Source organism: Cervus elaphus, chromosome 19 (genome assembly GCF_910594005.1).
Source record: "Cervus elaphus chromosome 19, mCerEla1.1, whole genome shotgun sequence".
In the NCBI taxonomy this organism is placed as follows: domain Eukaryota; kingdom Metazoa; phylum Chordata; class Mammalia; order Artiodactyla; family Cervidae; genus Cervus; species Cervus elaphus.
This window is the reverse complement of record NC_057833.1, coordinates 67,509,350-67,528,122: the sequence shown is the minus strand read 5'-3', so window position 1 is coordinate 67,528,122 and position 18,773 is coordinate 67,509,350. Positions and strand designations below refer to the sequence as shown.

The following is an 18,773-nucleotide window of genomic DNA, read 5'->3' as shown; positions in this document are numbered from 1 at the left end:
TCGAGCTCACCAGCCACGTTAAAACTGGGATCCACCCTCACGTCACAACGCTGAGGGGGGGGGGCGCCTCAGGCTTGAGAGAAAGCCCCCGAGGTAGGTTGAAATTGAAGTTGGGTGATGGATGTAACTTCTTCCAGTGGGTGGAGGCAAACCCGTCAACCTTCTCAAAATCTACCCACTTTTCAGGGCCCACCCCGCTTCCTGTTCTGGAGTTTGTCTTGCACTTGGAGACGGCTGTCCCCTGCCTTACGTGTTCTCCATCACATCCTGCTAGAATACTTTTGTTCACATCCGAAATGCATATTTTAAAAAATCTTTTATTGGAGTAGAGATGATGTACAGTATTGTGTTAGTTTCAGGAGGATAGCAAAGTGAATCAGTTATGCATACACATATAACCACTCTGTTTTAGATTCTATTCCCATATTGGTTATTACAGAGTATTGAGTAGAGCTTCTGGTACTATACAATAGGTCTTTGTTAGTTACCTATTTTATATATGGTAGATGGGGAAAAAGTGGAAACAATGACAGATTTCATTTTCTTGGGTTCCAAAATCACTGTAGATGGTGACTGCAGTCATGAAATTAAAAGACACTCACTCCTTGAAAGAAAAGCTATGACAAACCTAGACAGTGTATTATAATGCAAGGACTTCACTTTGCCAACAAAGGTCCATATTTTCAAAGCTATGGTTTTGCCAGTAGTCATGTATGGATGTGAAAGTTGGACCATACAGAAGGCTGAGCACCAAAGAATTGATGCTTTCAAATGGTGGTGCTGGAGAAGACTCTTGAGAGTCCCTTGGACTGCAAGGAGATCAAACCAGTCAACCCTGCAGGAAATCAGCCCTGGATGTTCACTGAAAGGACTGATGCTGAAGCTGAAGCTCCAATCCTTTGGCCAGCTGATGCAAACAGCTGACTCACTGGAAAGGATCTTGATGTTGGGGAAAATTGAAGGCAAAAGGAGATGGTGGTGGCTGAAGATGAGATGGCTAGATAGCATCACCAACACAACGGACATGAATCTGAGCAAACTCCAGGAGATAGTGAAGGACAGGGAAGGCTGGTGTGCTGCAGTCCATGGGGTCGCAGAGAGTTGGACAAGACTTAATGACTGAACAACAAGAAGAACACTGCATTGTTTGTATGTATGTGTATACATACAATACATATATATGCATATATATATATATTTACATGTATATATATATATATGTATATATATTCTTTATCCCTTCATCCGTTTAGCAAACATTTATAGAGCAAGTCTCTACACCAGGCACTGTCCCAGGTGCTGGGGATACAGCCATGCCCGTCTCCATGGTGCCTGCGTCCAAGGAGGCAAACGAAGCACCTCTCCCCAGCCTTACATATTCTGCCCTTGAAGCCCACGGTCCACACCCCCTCCGACCCTTCTGTGAGTGAGCAGGCATATGTTTACTGGCAATGCAGTCTTCAGCTCATTCCCCAGTTCATCCGAAGGGCACTGTCTTCCTGGATGTCCTTTTCAGTTTACGAGGTGATTTCATGTTAAGAACCTGATGAGGAAACTGCCTGGGAGGACCTCAAAGGTTTTCTTGGGCCACTCCAAGAGTCCGAAGAGGTCAGTCCCACGAGAGGGCCCTAACGATGCAGGCCTGGGCATTCATCCCAGTCAGCCTCAAACTGGAGTCGGAACCAACCCCCTCCTCTAGCGGTTCTCCTCCTAAGAACTCTGAAAGCACAGACTTAGTCCTAATCGACCCAACACGCTCCTAATCGGGTTACGCGCCGTGAATGGAGGTAGTCACCACAAAAGGTATTTTTAGGACCCCAGACAAGGAGGAGATTGTCTGGAGCGCTCCGGGGTAATTTGTGGGTCTGTTTTATTTCTGACTCAGAGGCAGTGGAAAAGCTGCTTCAGAGAGCCCGCGGCCGAGCAGCGGGTGGAGCTCGGCTGTGATTCATGGAGCGCTAGGGGCTCAGACTGAAACTGGAGATGTTTGTCTTCACAGCTGTGTGTTATTTTTACCCTTACTAAATATTCTCTTACACCTGGAACGTCAGCCTCTTCCCACCAGGCCCGTTCCCCTCCCCCCTTCTCTAAAGCAGTTGGAAGACAAAATTAATTAAAGAGTCACTACCAACAGTTAGCTCTTTGTCCCCAAAAGGGAGCTGACATTTCCCTGAGAAGGTTTCATGATTTCAGGGTGTGTTTCTTTTAGCAGCTGAAAATGGGGATCAGCAAGACCACATCGCACTCAGATCTTGAAAACCGGGGAGGAAACGCAGCCTTGACGAATTCATCCTTTGGAAGTACCATATTCTGTAGAATAAGATCTCTGCAGAGAGTTTACCTGACCAAGATGTGGCATCCCTTCGATCTCCTGAGTTTCTTTTTTCTTGAGACACTTTTCCTTTTCCAGAGAGGAAAGAATGAAGCCAGATAGCCATGATGGTGCTTCAGGGTTTTATTTTCTGAACAGGCTATGTAAATTCTGGTTAGCCAAGATGATTTTCCTTTACAGGAGAGAAAGTATCCAGCATTTCCCCTTGCCCCTGATGTCAGCATCCAGAGACCTGATGGGATTCGTTTACATCACAGGGAAGACCACGGCTCTTCCACAAAATGGTGCCCATCTGTCCGACATCCCAAGAGATGGCAAAGACGGTCACCAGTGATACCAAGAGGAGAGATGAGGAACGCAGCGGGAGCTCCTGAGAACACGTCTCCCTCACTAACTTTTCCCCAAACGAGGGCCTTTCAATCCATGCCCCAGCCCCACAGCCCAGTGAACTGACGTCTGTAAAGACCCAAGGTCCCTCGTAAGTAGGACAAGCTATTCCTACCCGACTTCACTCGCACAGTTGGGAAAACCACTCGTTTTCCAGTCTCCAACACTGAGCCGCCCATGGCTTGGAAGGTTGGCAAGGCAGCCGAGCTTAACTAGGAGACATCTTTCATGCCAATCGGATTCAGAACCCCGAGGCAGAGAGCAACCAACGTCACCAGAGCTACAAATTTCACTATCCTAAAAGAGGACATAAAATCTCCGAGAAAATGTCAGAAAACATACATGGAGTCAAGTCTCCATGTGTCAAAGCAGAAAGATGTGAGAGACTAGGGAGCCACTTTCAAAGGTCAAATATTAAATGTTTCACATCAAATGAGAAAACCTGATGTTAAAAGACCTTTAGCCAAGATCTTGTTCTGTAGGCAGGGGCTGGGCAAAGCACCTCTTCCCACACAATGACATGTAGGGAATTTGAACAGTCACCATCGTAAAACTGAGAATTTTTTATTTTTAATTTCAGTCCACTGAGTATTTACTAAAAGCCACTGCTGGGCTCAGACAGCAGGTCTCCTCATCATGCTAATTTTTTAAAAACATGGTTCTGTTTGGAATCACCTCATGAAGGTACCATAAAGAAGGCAAAGTGCTGAAGAACTGATGCTTTCGAACTGTGGTGTTGGAGAAGACTCTTGAGAGTTCCTTGGACTGCAAGGAGATCCGACCAATCAATCCTAGAGGAAATCAACCCTGAATATTCATTGGAAGGACTGATGCTGAAGCTGAAGCCTCAGTACTTTGGCCACCTGATGCAAAGAGCCGGCTCATTGGGAAAGACTCTGATGCTGGGAAAGATTGAAGGCAGGAGGAGAAGGGGATGGCAGAGGATGAGATAGTTGGATGGCATCACTGACTCAATGGACAAGAGTTTGAGCAAACCCCGGGAGATGGTGAAGGACAGGGAAGCCTGGTGTGCTATGGTCCGTGGGGTTGCTCATGACTGAGTGACTGACATATTGACTTTTCACTTCCCAGTGTCCAGGCTGAAGGGGCCAAGGCTCAGTTCTCAGGAGGATTTCCAGCTTTGGCTCGTCCACCCCTCATCTGGGGGTGCAGTCCCCAAACGTGGGGCTCAGCCTCACTTCCTCTTCCTCACTGCTTGTGTTCGTGCGTAGTTGCTCAGCTGTGTCCAACTCGGTGTGACCCCATGGACGACAGCCCACCAGGCTCCTTCTCTCCATGGGACTCTCCAGGTAAGAATGCTGGAGGGGGTTGCCATTTCCTTCCCCAGAGGATCATCTCGACCCAGGGATCGAGCCTGCATTTCCTGTGTCTCCTGCATTGCAGGTGGATTCTTTATCCACTGAGCCGTCAGGGAAGTCCTTCTCACCTACCAGCAAAACATATCAGTTCTACCTTCAGAATATGTCTAGAATGTAACCACTTCTCCCACCCCTGCATCGCTACCACCCTCATGCAGGTCTCACTATCTCTTACCTGAATTCCTGCAGGGGCTTCCTAGTAAGTTTTGGCTTTAACACAGAGGCCAAGGACATCCTGCTAAATTTGAGAGACATCACGTCCCTCCTTTGTTCACAGCCCCCAGGAGTCTCCTAGCTCACTCAAAGAGTGAAGATCAAAGTCCCTCACTGGCCCCATAATCACTCCATCTCAACCCCTATGACTCTCCCCCTTAGTCACTAAACATCAGCCACAGTTGTCCCCCAGTGCTTCAGACTAACCTCAGGGCCTTTGCACTTACCACTCCTTTAACTTGGAAAGTTCTTCTGCTGGTTAACCATAAGACCGCCCCCCTCACTGACTTAGGAACTTTACTCAATTGTTACATTCTCAGAGGTGATGTTTTCAGGCTGTCCTTTCTAGAACTACCACCCTTGGTGTGCTTTTTTTTTTTTCTCCTTAGCATTTATCATGATCTAACCTGCTACCTTTCGTAAGCTATCCGGTTCAGTGGCTGTCTTTCCCATTAGAAAGTGAACTTAGAAAGGCAATATTTTTGTGTACGTTTCATGACTGCATGGCCAGTACCTATAACAGTGACTGCACACAGTAGGTGCTCAATAAATACTTGGTGGGTGAAGGAATGACTGCAGGCATAACCGGGATGTCTGGGACCAAGATGGACCCATCAGGAAGCCCCCTTTTCTGTCACCTTAATCACACTCCTGCACCATGCTTTTTAAATACCACATCAAAAGCACCCTGCCATCTGACCCTAAGCTAGATTTCTTCACAACACACAGTGAATCTGTCTCCCAGACCACAGAGAAAGGCAAGGCCCAGTCCCTCACCGCAAAGACTCAGGCAGACAAAAACTACTGCAGTGGGAGGCTGGGGGTGGGGTGGGGTTCCTGCTCCATCCAGGCAGACTTCCTGGGAGCAAACCCTCCTCTGCACATCCTTTCTCCAGGACTCTCCACTCTACAGATCACTTCTAGCCAGCTCCGGGGATTCTCTTTTGTCATCTCCCTGGACCCTGCAGCAGGGCTAGACCAGTGAGCATCAGAATCCCTGGTGAGGAGGGGGACTTGTTAAACCTGGAGGGCGAGGCCCCAACCCCAGAGTTTCTGATTCAGCCAGTCTGGGTGGGGCCCGAGAACCCACATCACTCACAAGCTCCCAGGTGGTACGGATGCTGCAGGTCTCAGGGCACCCGCTTTGAGAACCAGGACACCAGGGGATGTTCCCCCTGTCCCCACTCACCCAACAAACTCAAACAACAAGTTCATGGCTCCAGGCGGCCTGGGCTGTGGGCTGGGAGCCGGACTCTCACCGCGGCACGCAGAGCCCTTCCGCTCCAGCTGCAGTGAGCCTCCAGGCGGGCAGCATGGAGGAGGCATCGTTGCCTGCAGAAGGATGAAGGATGCTCAGTGCAACCTGGACATGCTGAGTGTCCAAGACAGGGATGCCGAGCCAGAGTCAAGCAGCCTGCTTTGCACACAACACTGCCCGCCTGTAATGGAAGGCGATCCCCCTGTGGACTGTGTGTGCCGGCGCGTGTGTCTTTCTTGGCCTATCTTGCGGTCTACAGCGGCGAGTGCCTTAGGAACCACACACAGAGTCAAGGCCGTCAGCTGGGGGCTCGCCCGGAGGCCAGGTGGCCCTGAAGCCCCAGCAGGGGCCTCTGTGAGCACCGGCTGTCCCAGGTGGGCTGTACTCATGTCTCCACTGCGTGAACATCTGGGGGTTTCTCATATGTGAGGCTGGAGTGAAGAAAGGGGAAAGGCATGGGGGCCAGGGGCCACTGAGGCTGAGAAACGATGTCCGGTGTCTACATGGCGTGCAGTGAGGCTCGTGTCTGCAAGGACTGTGTGATCTGATGCTGCAGCTGCCAAGCTAAACCCACAATTACACCCCTGTTGGCTCAAGGTGCCTTGCTCTCCTGTTTTCCTTTTATTATTTTTTATAGGGCTCCATTAGAATGGAAGCAGATCTCACTTCACCACTTGTATTTCATTTCACAAGCCTGTGGGCGCGTTGGGGCTGAGGTTTTGTAGAATTTCATCACTTGCCTGGGAAACTCAGTCCCTCCCTCCTCCAGCCTTTTTCTTTCCCGCGGAGGGGGACGGGTGGATTGGAACTGAGCGGACCATTCCCAGGGCCCATGCGTGTGTGCTGCGTGCACGCTCAGTCGTGTTTGGCGATGCCGGAGACTGTAGCCCACCAGGCTCCTCTGTCCACGGGATTTTCCAGGTGATAATACGGGAGTGGGTTGCCATTTCCTCCTCCAGGGGATCTTCCTGAGGCAGGGGTTGAGCCTGTGTCTCCTGAGTCTTCCACATTGCAGGTGGATATCTTACCATTGTGCCACCGGGGAAGCACACTGCATTCTCAGGGACTGAATCCTCATGCAGTAGGAGCAGGGTGGTGTTCTGGCATCACCCAGGCTACGGAGTGGTCTCGTCCCCCCGGGGGATGTTTGCAAAAGAGCAAGGAGGGGCCACAAAGGTAACAACCCACACATTCCGGCCCAAGTCCAATGTCTGACTTATGTAGGTTCCTCCCGAACTTGACTGCCAGAGGCAAGTGTGCCGCAAGGAAGTCCACTGCACCCGAGCTCAGAGCAAGGACAGCAAGAAGGAGCTGGAGATGCACTTCATTTCTGGCTGCAGCCCCTGACTCCCAGCCGCCCCTGGCCTGAGGCTTCCAGGCAGTGGGTGACGTACCCACCCTCTCCAGAAAGACGCAGGGAGGAGGCACGTTCAGGGGCTGCATCCTGGTCCCTGGTGCTCAGACGAAGCAGAACCATGCCTCCTCCACAGTGTCCCTGCCACGAGCCCCTCCCGGGAGGATTCCCGTCTCCACGACCTCAGCCTCTGCTTCCTGACACTACGGGGCAGGGCTGGAACAACCAGGTGTTCACTGGAGGTTTCCAGAATGAAGGCGGAGTCAACGCATGTCCACACTCCCGTCTACAGAGCCAGAGCTGACACGTGTAAAGATCACGTAGCAAGTCAGCAGCATCTGTGGATCTGATCCTGGGAGGCCCCTCTGACTGCCTGCTGCCTCTTCGAATCCTATAGAGGAAATGGGCCTTAGCTGCACTGATGGATTTTTGAGTTTTCCCTTCCTCCATGGCTTCCCTGGTGGTTCAGACAGCAAAAAAAATCTGCCTGCAATGTCGGAGACCTGGGTTCAATCCCTGGATAGGGAGGATCCCCTGGAGGAGGACATGGCAACCCACTCCAGGATTCTTGCTTGGGAAATCCCAAGGACAGAGGAGCCTGGTGGGCTGCAGGCCTTGGGGTCGCAAAGGGTCAGACACGACTGAGTGATTAAGACTTTCATTTTCACTCCCCTTCAGGGGAGCCCCTTATATTCTGCAGAGCAGATTATGCCTCATGTCCACCTTGCACTATTGCACTGGTCACAGCTGAAGGCTGGTCCTGGGGTGACCTGGTGACATCAATCTGCTGTATGAACCTCCTTCCAACACTTCCCACTCAGCCAAGCTGAGTCCCTCAGGGACAGGGCACTGGCCACACCAGCAAACGCTAGCCTGGAAATCTGAAAGGAACAGCTCCACTGACCACTGACCAGCCAAGCGGCCAGGAGCCCCGGGTGTGGTCAGTTTTCTGAGCCTTCCTGGCCAGGCCACTGCACTCAGTGACTTAAATCCAAGGCCAATCGAGGTGTTGGTCTGAAGGTATTTCAAAGGTGTGGTTAACATCTATCATCCTTTGATGTTAAAGAGAGCTGATTATCCTTGATTAGGCTGGGGGCCTCGTCTCATCAGCTGAAGGTCGGAAGCAAAACCTACACTTTCCCCGAAGAGGAAGGAATTCCGCCTCAAGACGGTTGCATCCACGGCTGCTTGAGTTTCCAGCCTGCCAGTGTACGCCCAACAGATGTCAGACTTGACAGCCTCCGCAACTGCATGAGCCACATCCTTACAACAAATCTCTTCAGTGGGTGCCCCACTGGTCCTCTCTCTGCAGAACCCGACTGGCACAGCAAGGCCAGGTCCCACCACGCTGGATTCCAATGGACGCTGAGCTCAGGACGGATGGGCAGAAGCCTCTGTTCCAGAGAGGATCAACACAGAGAAGATGCCACCCTCCTGCGTTTCCAAAACATTCTGGATGTGAGGGCTGGCAGTGGGGGACTGGTTGACATCTGTGTCATAGCTCAGATCCGCTGAGCTGAGCTTCCTGCCCCGCACTGGTCTACACCAGCTTCACCATTTCCCATCCAGGACGTGCTCAGCGCTGGCTCACAGGCAGGCGGATCAGCCGTGCGCTCGTCCCGGGTAGTGCCCAGCGGGCGGGCACCACCGCGCATCCAGGAAGAAGACGGAGATGTTGACAAGGTGGCCTCCCTCGGGAGCGGCCACCAAAGTGTGTCCTAGTTTGCTCCCAAAGCTGGAACCGCCTCTAATGAGCCTCGGATGGGACACCTCTGAGCATCTCAGGGCTCCATGACAGCCTGGGAGAAGAAACGACTGATGCTTCCATTGTCTCCCTGCAAGAAAATGGTCCAGTTCCTCCACACATGGTTTCATTTCCCAGGAAGAGACCCTCGCCGGAGGCCACCACTTTGCAACTACCAAGGCGACTTCCCCAGTTAGCCAGGAACACGGGAGTAGCTTCCAACGGGTGGTGTCTTTCTTAGGGACTTGACGCCTCAAGGCCAAGTTTAAGGTTGCCTTGAGCACCCCCCACACACCATCCCAAATTCCCGGGGTGACCAACCTTGGGCTGGGGAGGTGGCCCCCATGGTCCAGCCAGGAGGGCAGGTGGACGTGGGCTCCTGAGGAAATGCACAGACCTGCATCGGAGGAAACGGTATTCACGTGTCTCCCTTATTTATTTATTCTTCCGTTTGCTTATTTGTTCATTCATTTATTTAAATCCGGCCAGAAGCAAAGTTTTACTTCTGCAGCATCGTTCTCACCTCCTGGCTCAGGCTCCTTTCTGAGCCTTGCTAAATGCAGACTGGTACTCTGAGAGCTGGCCCAAGGCCAGACTTGGCAAAACGGGCCAGGGCACGGATCCCCCTGCTAACTGCCAGCTGGAAGCCACGCTGGTGCCCTCTGCCCAAAGTGCTTTCTCTGATTCTTTCTCCTTCTCCCCTCCATCTCCATCTTTCTCTGTTTCTGCCTCTCTCACACACGCACACACACACACGCACACACACACACACACACGACACCCATGCTGATGTATTTCCCGCAGGTAGAAACGAGCCTTGGAAGAAGACCTCTTTAGAAACGCACCCCACCCCATCATGACTATCCTGGCGTGTATGGGATCACGTGACTCCATCAAAAACAGAATCCACCGCTCTGCTCAGCACTACGTGGCAGCCTGGACGGGAGGGGAGTTTGGGGAGAGAGTGGGTCCATCTAGATGGATGGCTGAGTCCCTTTGCTACTGACCCAAAACTATCACAACATTGTCTGTTAACTAGCTGGACCCTGATACAAAGTAAAGTTAAAAAAAATTAAACAACAACAACAAAATAGAATCCATCACTGTTTAGAGGGCTGGCGGCACAACGGCCCTTCTATATAAACACTGCTACATTCTTCAGAACAGAGCAAGTCTCAGGAACAAATGCAGTGAACGGTTGGTGGGAACATTCTATTTGATGGACAGGATTTACCTGTGAAGTATTTATACATATTCTATGTAATGATGAACCTGCTGGACTCTACGACTGCATTCCCACCCTAGGCCTCCCAGAAGTCTAGGAGCTTTCGCTTGATGAGGTCCAGGATGAGCCCACCTCAGCTAGAATCCACTTCCAGAACCAGTGTCACAGCAGAAAGGCAGCATCCCGCTTCCGAGAAGAAACGCGATGCAGGGAAGTGAACGACTCCCTGGAGCCCAGGTAAGCCCTAGCACCTCCCATCTCCATGTCTGGCACGTCCAGCCTCACACGTGACGTTCCCTCTGGGGACTCTGACTTGGCACCTTCACCGACACCACACTAGAAGCTGACTCGACGGTCTCCAGCATGTATAAAACACGACACTTATTTAAAAACACACTGACCATTAAAATATGTAAGTAGCAAAAAGGGTCTGCTCTAGCTGCAACAGAGTGGGGTGTGGAATCAAACACCCTTGGTTTGGATCCAGTTTCTGAGTGGCTTGAAGTGATGCTCGGGGTTAGCCAGAAAATGCCTGAGTCTCAGCTTCCTCATCCATCAGATGGGGACAAGCGTTCCTCTCCGGGCTGCTGAGAGGACTGGCAGGCCACTGGCTGCCTACAAAAGGGCTTTTTATGTAGTAAAGCGCCAGAAAAGGGGAAGCTGTTCTTGTGACTCTAGGCAGATTATGCACATTTAAATGAAATTCTCTTTGTCCTGGGATTTTAAATGACTCTTCCTGAATATATATGGGATTTTTGATCACAAGGGCTTCCCAGGTGGCACTAGTGATAAAGAACCTGCCTGCCAATGCAGGAGACGAAGAGACTCAGGTTCGATCCCTGGGTCGGGAAGATACCCTGGAGGAGGGCATGGCAACCCACTCCAGCACTCTTGCCTGGAGACTCCCATGGTCAGAGAAGCCTGGCAGGCTAGAGTCCACAGGGTTGCAAAGAGTCGGACACGGCTGAAGCGACTTAGCATGAACGCACCCATTATATCATAATTGAAATCAATTTTACTTTTCAAAATGGCATCCGATGAAATGCTTTTGAGTGCCTGGGATAATATATTCGCTAACCCGCTGCATTTAGGTGACAGCAACATGACACGCTCAGAAGAGTTAACACTTCTGAGTGATGCTGGTGCTTGGTTTTAAGTGTAAGTAAAGATGAAGGGGGAAAAGCAAGTGTTCAGAGCTGGTGACCGGGGGGGGGGGGGAGGGGGGGACAGAGGCAGCGGGTCCATCACGTGGTGGGGACGTGCACTCTGCTGCCTGCCCACGGGCTGACACTCTCCCGCCGTGAAAACCTGAGACAGTTTTACTTTCGGGGCAGGAAAACCCTCCGAGATCAGTTCTGCCATATGCGGGCAAGGCCTCCCCTTCCCACGACACCCTCACGCCTGGGAAATTAGAACTGCACATCTCTTCAAAGCAAGTTCTCGGTAAATACACTACTGGTTTTTCACAACCTCTGTCCTCCACGCAAACCACTGGCGAACACATTTTCGCAGCCTCGCCCAGGGTTCCTGTGCAATGGCCTCACTTTCTGAAGCTGTCTTGGGGGCAATGCCATCCACTTCCACTCGGCCTTTTCAGGGGCCGGGGACCCAGGCGGCCGGGAGGATGCGAGCCGGTGGTCTCCTTACCTTGAGCCGTTCACCTGGTTTGGGTTACATTCCATCTTGATGGTGACCCTGGCTGGGGGTTGAGACAGCCAGTCCTGCTGAGGGACGCGTGGGCTCATCTTGGAGGTCTGTCCATAGTCGCCGGAGGAGGATGCGGTCATGTCCGTCTTGGGCAGGTGCGGCGCGCCGTAGGCGCACTCAAACAATGACTGGTCCTCGCTGACGACTGATAACGCTTCCTAAATGTCCAGAGAAACACACCTTCAGGACATGCCAAGGGACAGCCGTGCTTCAGAAAGTCGCTAACGTTAGAGTCATTTCTAACAGGGACCCCGCTGCCAAGGTACCTTTTCTGGTATCCATTTCTACCTTTCAGAAGAAAAAAGGAGCTGGCTTTCTTTCCCCGAGAAGGTAAGAGGTGGAACTGGCAGACTCAGAAAAACTTCTCTGCAGGTCCCCAAACATCCCAGGCCTGACTGCAGCCGTGCAGATAATATCCACTTTAATCTCGACTCAAGGAAGTTGGATTTCAAAGGTCTTAGAAGACATCCAATTGCATGTGTCATTATTTGACAAATGCAATCTATAATTCAAGCAGGCAGGGTACAGCATGGTCATGAAGATTAAAAAACAGACATGTGACTGCTAACACCTAAGCATCTGGCAAAACTGCCACATTCCCAGGAGATTTTAAAGAAGAGCTACTTAGAAGAAAAGTGTGGGGGAAATGGGGCGCCAAAGGACAAACAGACAAAGATACGAATTTTTCCATTTCTAAGTTATTAGCTGAGATAGAGTTTCAAGCGGTGCTTCCATGATGGTGAACATCTGGATGATAAATGAACCAAAAAAAAAAAAAAAAGCTGTGAATTAACCAGAGGCCTCTAGGATGTTTAAAATATCTATATCACTGAATGGCTCTTTTTCACCCTTACTTTCTATTCCTATCTTCACTCATTTTGCATGATTTGTTGAAAATAAAGAGCAATGTGCCATTGTTGGAGCATTCTTCTGTGGCTTTAAGTCAAACAAGTGGTTAACCTATGGCTAGGCTGACATTGTACAGCCACATCCACAAAGGCAAATAGGATTGGGAAATTTCAGCTGCTTGAATGATACCTCATGCAGCTACACAGAATAACTACAACACAATCCAATTTGGCTTTCTATAGTTTAAAAAAATAAAGTCCGCACGGGAATTCATGTTTATTTCATTTCTTAAACACCCTTGGTACTGCTATTAGCTTTTGAGAAGCAAATGCTGTTTGCATCACATATTTTCTATAAAATGGAAAGCTATGGCAACCTTCTGGTCTGGACTTCCCATCCCCCAGAGGGGAAAATATGAGATCCGGAAAGGTCCAGACCTCACCTAGAAGTGAGCAACCCAAGATCAAGCAGGGAATTCGTGAGAACACCAATGACTGTTTTGTCATCGGCTCCCTCCTGCCCCTAGAGCCTGCATATGACGCTCTTCTTAAACATTTCTCAGTTTGGGATATGGGTCTGCGTTAGCATTTCTTAGCATTTCTTGTTTGAATTGATATTTAAGTCAGGATGCTCTTCTCCACCCCAGTTGTTAGTATTAATAGTAAAGCTCTTCCAAGCAGCCTTTCTAAGAGAGAAACCCCACTTCCTACAGATACAAAGAAGTATCTGAATCTTTAGGGCGCACACGCAATTTCACAAAGCACCCCCCAATCCAGTGTGTACCGCCTCCCATTCTACCTCCTCCCCACCTACCCAGGGACCTTCTTCATCACTCTCCAAGTGCATGAACTTCACAGCCAGCCGGGCACCCTGAGCTGTGAATCAGTGAGCAGGGAGAATCACGAGGAACAAACTCAAGGCTCTGGGTCTGAGTGGTGGCCAGGTGTCCGTGCGGAGGTAACAGCCCCCTGCCCACCACTGACATGGCTAAAATCCCTTAGAACCACAGTCCTGTGATATTTGGGGAAATAGTGAGCTGAGGATTTAAACAGTAACACAAACTCTACAAAACAGTGTGCTGGACCAACCAGAGAGCCAGAGTAGGCCCAAGAAAGAAAAAAAAAGAAAGAAAGAAAGAAAGAAGGCATCTTGACTACCCAGCAAAAGCAAACACGTCAGCAAAGAGCAGCAATCTGAGAAACACGCCCGGCAGATGGGGAGGGGGGCGGGAGGTTGAGGGGGGAACCTGAACCTAGGCGCTCTCTGGTCTGGTCACACACGGAGTGAGTGGATGCAAGGAGTCTCAACTCACAGATGCGGGGTTAAAAATCAAATCGGCACCACGGACTTAGTGCAGTCCTGCGAATCCACAAAGGCAAAATTAGAGCTTCTTCAATAAAGTCTGCAAAACAGAGCCTGCCTTCCCATAGCAGCACTGGAGAGAATGCTTTTTACACACTCCGAACAAAAAAAAAAAACCAACCAAGGCTCTCCTGCCTGGTCCTGCAGACCCCACCAAGCCTCGGAGGGGAATAACATACTATGTAATGTTAGCATTGGCTCACTGACTTAAGAAAAACACGAATAAACTGGCAGAAACGGGTTAAATGCGAGGGACAGACTTCACATCACAAATGAGTAAGAAGAAGGCTTTCACAGCACAAAGAGTAACGATGTTAAAATAGGAGTGTATCCCCTAGATAAAGCAGGATATTCCGGCAAACACACCCAATGACCAAATACATAAACGCAGCATAGGATTTAGACACTGGACCAGCTTACGAGAACTGAAACAAGCCTTCAGTGTGTGTTTGGGGCGGGAGGAACCTATTCTCACATCTGGCATAGCATTATTTCACCACATGGTTTCCTAAAGAAAGAAATCAAAGTTAATGGAGATCGATTTAGGGGAAGAAATTGACAAAAAAGCTAGAGATACGGGGGGGGGGCACACAGCTTTCCTGCATATCTGAAAACTCTCCTCTGCGTTAATCCTTCATGAGGATGATCATAGCCTTCGGAACAGCAAAAGTTGCTTTTCTTTGCTAGAGAAGTTATCTAAAAATGAGACAGCTTTAGGATAAAACGTTTCATTTCAAAACGGGTGACATGAGGTCCGTATTCTGGAAAGACAGAGCGTGCCCCGAAGTGATGCTAAGTAAGCCAAAGCAGCCAAACATCTAGGATTTAGTACAAGTCAGGAAAAAATACATAATAAATGGAATCACATACACACACTCACACACATGCCAACTTAGCACACTAGAACAGTGAAGGGGTAAAAAAGAAGCTGAAGGGTGGCTTTCAGAGACCTGTTTCAAACAAGGGGGCTCCCTAAAGTTAACTGCTGTTCTTTAGAAGGAAAGGAACGCCATACATCAACAGCATGCCTTTGTTCACCCACTTGACTTTGTCTATTACGTGAGGATTTCATCATCCCTTTGGTCCCAGGATGAATGACAAAGGCTGAGGCATAGGATTCTCCCACCCCAGCGGCCCTGGGACTTCAAAGCTGGGGAAGGAGCCCGAGCCCAGTGGGATTAAAAGCAGAACGGACCACTGCTCAGGGGCTGGTAACCAGGACCACATGAGGCCCGTGTCTCCAGCTCTCCAAGTGACTATTCCTGGCCTCGACGGATGCTCTCCCACTCCCCGACACCTGGCTTCCCGCCTCATCCGCAGCCATCTCACCTACCTACCTGCCTACCTGCCAAGGGTGTGGGCAGATGCCTTAGTTAACATGTATGGCTTATTCCCTCAGAACCTTCGGCCAGCCTCGGGGACTCGGGAACTGTTTTGGTTACTTTATAACAGAGAATTAAAAAAAAAAAGTCCAAACCTGGCAGAAACGTGGCATAATAATTTAATACGCCTGCCTCTATGTTACTATAAAAAGACATGAACTTTAGATTGGTGTGTGCTGGTGTGTGTGGGGTGTTTTCTGTAGCTCCAGAAAGCTGGAATATTCTGATGTGGCCGGTGGCAGGCGACCAATGCCATTTTTATGAACTTAGAGCAGAAACGCATAAATTCTAAGCAAATGGCCCCCCAAATAAACGGGACCGCTGTGTTAGTACATACTGTTTATTATTATTTATTATTATTTAAATACTGAATACACCAACAACATATGAGGACCATTCCTTTGGACTTTGGTCATAGCAGTTGACCAGTAGTTCCAGAAAGTGAAGAGAACTCAACTAGATTATATTTCAAACGTGAGGCTAAAATATGATTCTGTTTTTAAGTAACTAGATTTGGGTACAACAAAGGATCCACAATGCTTATATTAAAAAAAAAAAAAAAGTTGAATGCACATTTAAGCATACTGACATTTCCAGCAAAAGATTTCAGAGATCCTGTAACGGATGAATTTTTTTCTGTAACAGATGAATATTTTGAGAGGCTCCTATGGTTCCAGCAGAAGAATTATAAAACAAGGGTCTGGACTCAATTTGGCTTCTAACTTTTGATTCCCATAGTTCATAAAAACACTGAAATGTCAATACAGCGAACACAACATACTTAAATTTTCATGAAAATCTGGGCGTGGTAAAGTGTTGAAACTAAGAAAGTCTTAAAGAATGGTTGGCTCTCTTTCACAGCTGGAGCCAGGAGAGTATACAGAGGAAAATGATCCTTACATGGTTTTCAAAAACCCAGAAAATGGCCAGAACCAGATGTCCAGAGGACGGGATTCCCATTGACCCTCAGCTTCCTCAAGTCTTACGTGCCTCAGTTACGAAAAACAAACTGAAAACCAAGTGGAACAAGCATGTTAAGATGATGGTCACGCTTCAGAAAAAAAAAAAATTCTTATAGAAGTCCTTGCTATCACAATACAATATCCACTTTAGGAAGCCAAGGTCATCCAAAATCCACAGTCTGCCTTTTTTCCCACGCATAACCAACCAGAATCTGGTACATCACCTAACAGCTTCCATTGCGATGAAAACGACATCTTTTAGCCAACACCTTTACGACATCAATATGTTCTCTTGACTCATAAACAGCTGATCCATCACTTAATAAACCAGGTTACACTGGTAAGCAACTCATATGGAGCATCCCTTTAAATTTTACTTCACTGTTGTTGGTTTTTTTCTTTAGGATATGCCATTTTCCACATTTTACCAGCTCTGAAATCTGGATGCATCTCACCATTGATGGCATGTCATGGATTATTGACAGCACTTATTCTCCTTTTATGGCTGGCAAAATTATGATTCATTTTATCATCAATGACATCTTACATTTTATGAACTATGGTCATCCCTGGTGGCTCAGATGGTAAAGAATCTATCTGCAATTCGGGAAGACGTGGGTTCAATCCCTGGGTTGGGAAGATCCCCTGGAGGAGGAAATGGCAGTTCACTCCAGTATTCTTGCCTGGAGAATCCATGGACAGAGGAGCCTGGGGGGCTGCAGTTCATGGGGTCGTAAAGAGTCAGAATTAGGTGCTCATCTTTGTACCCCATGCCAAGACTTTCCAAGTGGTGAAAGAATCTGCCTGCCAATGCATTTGCCACAGGAGACTCGGGTTTGATCCCTGGGTGGGGAAGATCCCCTGGAGGAGGAAGTGGCCCCCCACTCCAGTATTCTTGCCTGGAGAATCCCATGGACAGAGGGGATACTTGGGCTACAGTCCATGGGGTTGCAAAGAGTCGGACACACTGAACACGAAAGTGTGAAGAAGGAGATGACGCTGGTCATTCCGTGCTGATGATAGCACGGTGACGTCAGGAATCGTTCCCGCCCACAGATGAGGACTGGGAGGGGCTGGGAAGAAGAGTGACATCAGCATTCAGATGAGGCAGCTGCGGGTCCGTGGATGGACACTCCGCGCTCTGGGCGTGGCAAGCAGAAAGAAGAGACGGGCGAGGCGCACAGTGTTTCCCCACGGCCTTATCACAGCTGAGCAAAGAGCAGCCCAGACAGCAAAGACAAGAGATGGAACCACCTAGAAAGAGAGAGGCTGGTGGAGAGGAGGGCCGGGAGAAGGGTGAGGGGATACACGCCCAGAGTCGCAGCACCGAGGATGGACTTAAGGGATCAGGAGAGTAAGGAGATAAGTCTGCTGGAAACTGGGAAGGAATCTTCTAAGCATTCAATACAATAAGCTCTCCTATGGGCCTAAGTTATGCAGCAGTAGGTCCCAGGTACACTTAATTAGCCTTTCTTACTTATTAGTTTTCCTAGAGGAAATCAGCCCTGAACCTTCATTGGAAGGACTGATGCTGACGTTGAGGCCCCAATACTCTGGCCACCTGAGGCGAAGAGCTGACTCACTGGAGAAGACCCTGATGTTGGGAAAGACTGAAGGCAAGAGGAGAAGGGGGCGACAGAGGATGAGATGGTTGGATGGCATCCCTGACTCAATGGACATGAGTTTGAGTAGGCTCCAGCAGATGGTGATGGACAGGGAGGCCTGACGTGCTGCAGTCCATGGAGTCGCAAAGAGTCAGACATAACTGAGTGACTGAACAACAACTTAATAGTTTGAATCAACAAACCTGTTCTTTTCATTGGTTAATCAGATAATTCAGACCCAAACTGATGGCCATGCATCGGGATGTGTTCACTGCAGGTGGATGCAATCCATACTGCACAGGAAGAACTGGGCAGGCAGGAACACTTATCAATACACAGTGAGAGCCCCACGGAGGCAGACCTAGCTATCCTGGAAGACGATTGATTGGGTTGTCTCAAGCACAGTTCTTCATAACGTCTCTTCAAGCAGAGTGCATGCAGTAGATGCTTCTGGAAAGCCAACTCTTATCACAGAGGAGAAAAAAGCAACACAAATAAAACAGACAATGCACCTAGGAAAGACCTCCACTTCATTTGCCCAACAACAGGCCAGTCCTCCGAAAATTTTATTCTCAGCATGTGCAGTTGTGCATTCAGATATTGCCAAGATCTCATGAGATGAGAAACTTCATCTGACCAGTGCCTTTTAACTACAACACACTTTAACTACAACAAAAAAGCCAAACACTATGAGTTCAAGTTGCCTCGTCAGGATGAGTAGGAATCATTTTACCCCCTCTCGATGTTATTTTCTTTCCTTAATTCTTCAGCAGAGGAAACATTAAAATCACATATTAAAGGCAGCATCTAGCTTTGAGCTCACGTTTTTCTCATTTAACACATTGCTATTTTAGTCCCCCCAAATATAAAAAATCTTGGATAAACCTCAAAGGAAAGATGTATGTAAGCAAATGAAGTCCATTTAAGAGCGTATTTCTCCAATGTGGTATCGCTTCGTATCAAGCACGTTTACAACTGCAATACCAGCCTGGTGCTAGAAGAATGAGGCCCAGGA

At 49.0% G+C, this 18,773-nt stretch overlaps 1 protein-coding gene across 6 annotated transcripts in view; it reads right to left on the bottom strand.

The window, feature by feature from the left end:
* The window catches only part of ERG (ETS transcription factor ERG), a 315,726-nt gene that overhangs the window by 59,215 nt on the left and 237,738 nt on the right, over nt 1–18,773 (bottom strand). For all 6 annotated transcript variants that reach the window (XM_043875442.1, XM_043875441.1, XM_043875443.1 and 3 more), the window contains one exon: nt 11,540–11,757. In XM_043875442.1, the coding sequence (XP_043731377.1) occupies nt 11,540–11,757 (218 nt within the window). Of the gene's footprint in view, nt 1–11,539; nt 11,758–18,773 lie in introns of those variants that run through there.